General features: G+C 35.5%; 1 protein-coding gene across 1 annotated transcript; it reads right to left on the bottom strand.

Annotated features, from left to right (window-relative positions):
- Nucleotides 1-501: 501 nt before the first annotated feature.
- On the bottom strand, nucleotides 502-7,296 carry LOC116506277 (ubiquitin carboxyl-terminal hydrolase 38-like). Its single transcript, XM_032213925.1, has 4 exons — nucleotides 7,169-7,296; nucleotides 4,516-4,645; nucleotides 4,241-4,342; nucleotides 502-555 (listed from the first exon to the last, which is right to left on the bottom strand). The coding sequence occupies exons 1-4, from the start codon at nucleotides 7,243-7,245 to the stop codon at nucleotides 502-504; spliced, it is 363 nt and encodes a 120-aa protein (XP_032069816.1). The 5' UTR covers nucleotides 7,246-7,296.
- Between the last annotated feature and the right edge of the window lie 361 nt (nucleotides 7,297-7,657).

The following is a 7,657-nucleotide window of genomic DNA, read 5'->3' as shown; positions in this document are numbered from 1 at the left end:
CCTGAACACCTCAGTTTTATCTATATTTTTTAAATGAGCAACTGCAAGTTAAGAAATATAATTTCACATTCTATTGGGATAGAAATCTGGGTAGCCAATACTAGTCCATTATTACCCTACATGCTGTGATGAAAACACTTAGTAATGTTTAAAAAGTATGGTAACTTTGCAAACATATAAAACATTCCATATTTATGAGCTCTTCCTGAAATTAATTTTACAATCTCTGCTAGCAAATAAGGAAAAAACTTATGAAAGTGCTAAAAAGAATATTCAATCATTTTAGAATTAGCGGAGTACAACTCTGATAGTTAGTTCCTATAATTTTTAGTTTAATTTGCATTGTTGCTAATTTATAACCCATGTTATTCTTTATAATAGACATCTGTAGCAATGTAACAAATACAATGAATTGCATCGAAGTTCATTGATGACAGACTGTTTAAATTCAGTTGAAGCCTCAATGAAGCAAACTAGGAATCAATTTTGATGATTTCACTTTCACTCTGCATGAGCCATTCCTATTCCATAAGGTTGATAGGTGTATTGGAGGGACTGCATGAAGGAACGCAAAAAATTTCTACAGAGTCAAAGACATTTTGGCCATTGGAGTAACATAATCGGATATAACCCATTGTGAAATACAACTCTCTTAGAAAGGGTTAAGAACCAGATATACATTAGCAACAAAATTCTGTAAAGTATCTCTCTCCTTACTAGATTTTACATCTTTATATAAATAACAAATTCTTTAAACTACTGTTACTTAGATTTTGTTTTAAATTATGTTATATGACATAAACCATTAAGATTGAGGAAGATAAGAATCAATTTTAATATAATCAAAATTATGATTAATTTTTTTTCAGGTTGTAGGAATGTGGTTTTGGTTTTATTAATATAATAGTAAGATGGCATGCTTATAGATATTTTCTTTTTAAATGAGTTTTTTTTTAACTTATTTTTTATTTTTTTATTTTGTTTTTCTTTTTTTTCTTTTTTTTCTTTTTTTCTTTTTTTTTCTTTTTTTTTTCCAAATATAGTTTTATTCATTTTCACATTCAATTTTTTACAGTCACTTATATACTGGATATTTGCTATAAGAAAAGAAATAAAATAAAATAAAAAAGAAAACACAACTCATCATCATTTAGCATAAAACAAAACCCCACCTGACACTTCCATCCTCCCTACACCCCATCTTCCCCCTCCAACTTTCCTTTCCTCCCTCTAACACTCCCCTTCCCTACTTCCCTTTCCCCTCAAACCTTCCTTTCTCCCCTTCCTCACCCTAGCATTCCCCTTACGCCCTCCTTACATTCCCCTCTTACTCCCTCCTTGCTCCTCCCTCTTCTTTCCCTCTACCTCTCCCCTTGGTGTGTTCCTTTATTCAACTCTTATTTATTAATATTGAGCTATGAAGATAGAAAATAGGAAACAAAATATGATAAAAAAATAAAAACCAAGGAAAAAAATATAAAGAAAGAAAGAAAAGAAGGGACAACCGTATACAAGTGCATTCTTCTTCTTATTGAAACTATATTACCACCCACCCACCCACCCACCCCCAGTAGGTCCCCCTCCCTAGTCCCCCCCCCGACTTCCCAGGGCCCACACCTGGCACTGCCCTCTGTCAAACCCCTTCTGAAGTATCTTGTGATCCTATGGATTAAAAATAAAGGTAATATGAGAAAAAAAAATAAAAAAAAAGAAATTACAAATTATAAAAAGGAAAAGAAAAAAAAAGAAAAAAGAAAAAACTCTTTGTATTAAGCTCAGCCCCCCATCTTTATTAATGTTTAAACAGTATAAATCATTCTATATGTATTTTATTCTCGTCTCTTGCTTCTTTGTTATTTACCCCAACTTCCTGTAGACTCTCCAATTCATCTTCCTTAACCTTATATTCAAATAAAAATTTGTGCAGATTTATGCAGAAATCAGTTTGCGATCTAGCTCAAAATAATCTCACCAAACTTTCCCTTCTAGTAGGATTTAAGCAGTGTGGATCATTCCACATATTCAAATAATAATTTACACAAGAATCAGTTTGCATTCTGTCTCAAAGTAATCTCACCAAGCTTTCCCTTCTAATAGAGTTTAAACAATGTAGATCATTCCGCGTGAATTTTACCCTCGTCCCTTGCTTCTCTGATATTTACCACTACTTCCTGTAGTCACTCCAAATAATCTTTCTTAACCTTATTTTCGAATAATAATTTACACAAGAGTCAGTTTGCGTTTTTAACTTGAAATAATCTGATCAGGCTTTCGCTACCCCTCCACCTACCCCGCGTTACCCGGCTCCCTTCCTCCCAAACCAAAGTTCAGTGAAGTTACCATCTCCACTCTCTTCACTTTAAAGTCCTGGACAATTTAAATTAAAGTTCAAACATATAAGTCCCGTGAAATATGTGTTCAGCATCCGCTCCACGTAGTTCAGTCCCAATATCACACCACCAGTATCCAATTCCGCTTTTTCTACCGGAGAGAGATCGCAAACCCCAAGTCAATCCACAACTTTGACAAATATTTTGGAATGTCTAATAGGAAAACATCGTAGTCTAGAGACTGAATGTCTTGCAAATTGTTGGATCTAGACAGGATTACCGTATCTTAAACCAGACAAATATTTTGAAGACATAGCTAAATCCTCGATCTCCGCTCTTCTGCTTCTCCGGAAAGGGGAGAGCTACACCCTCCGTCTTGCAACCATGTGGTCTGCTGCTTGCCTTCTCCTTCGCCTTGTCTTTCCTCTTTTCCGAGTGAGTCAGGAAGTCCCGCCTTCAAAGTCTTATAGTAGAAATCTCGAGCTTCCGAAACAGAATTGAGACGAAATCTTTGATTCTCAAATGTGACCGTGATGCCAGCTGGGGCTTCCCATTTATACTGTATCTGGTGGTTTCTAAGCTCTTCAGTTAGGAAAGTATAGTCTCTTCTTGCTTTTAACATCTGGGATGGTATTTCTTTGAAGACAATCAAATCCTGCCCATCAACTCGCAACCTATTATTGTAAAACTTTTGTATGATCGCATTTCTGGATTCTTTTGTGGAGAAATATATGATTATGTCCCTCGGGAGCTGTCGCTGTTCTGCTACCAACGAATTCTGGCGATAAATTTTTCAAATCTGCCAATCAAAATTAAATCCCGGGCTTCCCACCGCATGGCTGAGGGCTTCAACAAAAGTCTGTTTCAAATTCTCTCGCTCCTTTTCGCGCAATCCTCTGACTCTTATTGCAAATGCCTTCCTGTTAAAATTTATCATAACGAGCTGTTCTTGAGTATCTCTAATTTTTTGTTGTAGTGTTTGGATGTTAGTAGTCAAATTAGAGTTAGCCTCCTCCAAGCTTTCCAATTTATTCTCCATTTCAGCGGTGTAATCTGTCAGAGCAGATATGGCTTCAAACGTATCCGCCTTCATTTGGGCAATCTTAATCTCTAGATTATCATATAACTCCAATACAAATTCTTTAATTTCCTGTTTAAAGTCATTAAGCATTTGAAAAAGACATTCCTGTGTTAAGAAATCTCCAGTAGAGGGCGTAGGAGACAAGGGCAGCGATTTTGTAGCAGATTCTTTAAGCACATTCGTAGAAAGACGCTTCGGCTTTGACCTGGGAGCCATTATAAGTAAAAGATAAAGATAAACAAATAAACAGCGTTCTCGCTCCCCTCAATTTCCCAAAAAAAAAAATTGTTTATAGATTTTGGGTAGTTAATGAGGAATAGTCTCCAGGAAGGTAGAGCCGGCTAAGTACATCCCCTATCAGTCACCAATGGAGAAAAATCGCCATTTTGTAACACGTTTGAACAAAGAAGCCTCTAGGACAAACGAGGCTGGTGTTTAAGATAGTAATAAAAGTAAAACCTCTCAGGGGTGGGACCCGCTCGTATTAATCATAAATAACTTCAAACAACTTTGCTTTGTCCTGAGGGGGGAGTCTCCTGTCTGGAGCTGCAAAAAAGGCAGCTGAGAAGAACTGGCTGGAGATAAGAGCTCAGCTAACGCTGGATCTAATCTCCGTCCACAGCCAAAAAAAAGAGAAGAAGGCTGTGAACTACAAATAGACCCTAGCCACTGAGCTTCTCCCTGCCCCTTTCTTGCCAAAAAGGGGTGATATCTTTGATCTTATTTAGATATACAGACCAGATCTCTGAGAGGAGCTCCGTTGAGCCCCCTTCGGCGACAGGCTCCGCCCCCGGAAGTGAGTTTTAAAACAAAAAAAGATAAAACTTACCAAGTGAAAAGCCTCTGGAGAATGTTGAAAACTGAGCAGCATATGAGAAAGGACAGCCAAAGCACCAGGTCTCACCAGTGGAAACCAAAGGCGATTAAATACCTTTCAGGAAAAGGAAGATTTATTACAAATAAGAAATGTACAGCAGTATTATAATTCTATAGCATATATTTAAAAATGCATAAATAAAATTAAAAAATTCTACAAAAAGCAACCTGTTTACAATTTTATTACATTAATTAAAATTCTAATAATAATTGAGTAATAATACTTACCAATTCAATCTTAAGCAAAGTAACATCAATAAGGATAGTAAACTTCTGAACTGCAGCCAGTCCTTTCAGTAATGCTATCACCCAGGTCTCTACATGCTGAGCTAATGGCCAGGACAACCAGTCAATCATCCTGAAAAGTGATGAATTTGTCTTTTTTAGTATTTCAGCTGCAAAAGCTATATCCCAGTTACTCAATTTCTGAACTCTGGTATTGGTTTACATATTATATCAATTATATGACGGTCATAGATCACAGCCAGAACTTTAAGATGCTCTGGCTGGGGAAAAACTTTGCAAGATAGTTTTTTCTCTAGGGAAGCTGTAGCAACAATTCAGTAGTTTGTCTCGTTTCCATCAAGGCAATACATATTTTGTCATTTGCAGTGCTCTATGGAATTGTATAAACATCACAACGCAGATAAACAGTTTGAATCCCTCCTGGTTTTATTACATTACATAAACAAAACTATCAAAGCCAACATATGTTCTTTACACTATCATCAATCCATCACCAAAACATCTATTACAGCAAAAAACAAATTCTTGATAGCATTAATTTGATATTCCATATATAAAAAAGTTAGATTTGCTATTAAATCACAATATTCACCATTTTTGTACACTTTAAAATACTTCTTCCAGATTTGTAAACACCCCCTCCCCCAATAAATATTCTACATTCTGCAATTACACAAGACCTCCACTAAGTTTTCTTTGGAAACCAAAAGTGCTGTTGATTTTTGTTGGAAATATAGGTTTTATGATTTAATTTTTTAAAAGGTGATTTTCCCCCCATTTCCTAACTTTAGGTTAGTTTCTAGGAAAGCTGAATTGTCTATCATTACTGATCCTAGATAACATAGAATAAGTCAAATGAAACATCCCAAGGAAACAGGTGGCTAATCAAATAAAGATGCCAGAGAGGGCTAAGGAAAAGTCTAAAAGAAAAAGTGAGAAAAAGTACGGTAGTTCTAAACTTTTCACATATCTAGTAGAGGAATTCAAAAAAGGTTTGAAATTACTATGAAACACAAACATTTTCTAAGAATACTCAATTTTTCATTACTGTTCCTTTTGTTAATTACAATCCAGCTGCAAAACTATCCCAATTTCTAATGAAATGGCACTATTTTCCTAAACCATGCATGGACTTTGTAGTCTACAGCAATTAAAACATATAGGCATATTTGTTGCAGTGAGTTTTTATGATCTCAGAAAAAGTATTCCCATATAAAATAGATTACCATACAGTCAGCACTTTTTAATTACTTGTAAGCTAATGGAAAATAACTAAGTTATTGTACTTACCATATGTTTTTATTTTTGAAGAAACGATAGGAAGGAAAAAGATAAACTAATTTCTTATTTAGAGCTAGTCTGCTACATGGCCAATTTAAGCTGTCTTAATTAATTAATGCAAAAGGAATTTTATTTGGCTGTGGTGCAGCTGCATCATTCTGGAGCTGAACATGCTTAAAACTGTAGAAATAAAGAGCAGATTTTAGGAAGAGTCCTTCTATTTTACTGCCTCTTACTATATTCAACAGAAGAGTATCAGCAGTAGAGTCCTTCAGTTTTTGATAATTTTATAAGATTTGCAATGGATATTTAATATTAGAACCATCATTAAAGAAGCACAACAAATAATGTTCTTCTGCATCGACTCAGAAAGTTCAGACTGTCCCAGAAGCTGCTGATATAGCTTTACAGAGGAATGATTGAGTCTATTATTTGTACTTCTATAATTCTCTGGTTTAGTACAACAACCAAACAGGACAGGTACAGACATCAACAGATAGTCAACACTGCAGAAGGAATAATTGCAGTCAGGAGGAGGACTGAGATTATATCTGCAAGAGTCTCATATCCTGGACATAAACTATTTCACCTTGGGATGGTCCTATAGACTATATGCCAGGACAACTAAATACAGAGACAGTTTTTCCCCTCGTGCCATCACTCTGTTAAACACCTGGTTCTTGCAGTTTCTGTCTAATGTGTATGCATATTAAACCATGAAATATTATTTATCCTTTTCATTATCTTCATTTCCCCATTTTGTTGGTATTATATTATTATTCTCTCCATTGCTGGCAAGTTCACGGAGTGTTATTATACTGGACACAAATTCCTTCTCTTTCTAGTTACACTTGGCCAAATAAAGTATTCCATTCCAATACAAATACAAATCCAACACAGTAACATCATGTTCATACACATGCAGTTTTAATCTGCATATTAACTAGAATGGACTTGGTTATCTGAGGAATTGCCTCCGCCTGATTGTGTATATTTGTGCTATTAAATCTGGCAGAAGAGGCATGGTTGAGGTCTGTTTAGTAGGGGATTGCCATATGTTGGGCCCTGAGAGCCTTTCTGTTGTGACATCTATGCTTTGTGACAGTAGGCAGGAGTCCATACAATAGTTATGTTAATCTGTCCTTGTTTTGACCTGGCTTACCAATGTAAATTGTTGGTAATTTTTTGTTTTGTTTGTTTGCTGTGGTTTCAGTACTGTACACTATCTAGAGTCATGAAGTTGAGATAAGCAGTGATATAAATTGAAATAATAAACTTCCCTTTAAAATGCATGTAATAAACAAGATGCTTAATTAAGTAAACAAGTACTCTTTTGCCAGACTGAATACTATACCTGCATAAAGCTTGTGTCATACTTGCATCTTTTACATTTGGATCTGTGGTAAGGCTTCCAATCAGGACTGTAATCATTTGTAAAGGGATATGCTGCACAAGACTTGCCAAAGCAACCGAAGGTTCAGAAGTATCTATAATTGCCAAACATATAAGAAATTATATTATTTCTGCTTTTTTCCATTTAGATTTGAATCAATTTTAAAGGCTATGTTTCAAGTTTAACCATATCCTGAACCAATTAAAAGCTCTCAGACTCCCTTTAAACCCAAAAGTAGTGATATTCAGTGGAAGCTCGTGGCTGGAAGGATAAAAGATAGTATTTGAGCATTGCTTCCTATTTTCATTTAGAGAAAAGCTAAGGAAAGTACAAGATCACTCGAAAAATCAGCTCTTTGCTTTCCTCTAATGGAGCTTTCCTATATCATAGTTCAGCTCACAGGTAGTCTGGATATAATATAGTTCGGTAGTTTGGCACCAGGCTAGAAAC

Source organism: Thamnophis elegans, chromosome 3 (assembly GCF_009769535.1).
Source record: "Thamnophis elegans isolate rThaEle1 chromosome 3, rThaEle1.pri, whole genome shotgun sequence".
Classification (NCBI taxonomy): Eukaryota; Metazoa; Chordata; class Lepidosauria; order Squamata; family Colubridae; genus Thamnophis; species Thamnophis elegans.
This window is presented reverse-complemented; position numbering and strand designations above follow the sequence as displayed.

Coding starts and splice junctions, on each gene's coding strand:
- LOC116506277 (XM_032213925.1), bottom strand. CDS start 7,245: ATGATTACAGTCCTGATTGGAAGCCTTACCACAGATCCAAATGTAAAA. Junction 4,646..7,168: donor ATGACACAAGCTTTATGCAG/GTATAGTATTCA, acceptor ATCACTTTTCAG/GATGATTGACTGGTTGTCCT. Junction 556..4,240: donor CTCCAGAGGCTTTTCACTTG/GTAAGTTTTATC, acceptor TCCTTCATGCAG/TCCCTCCAATACACCTATCA.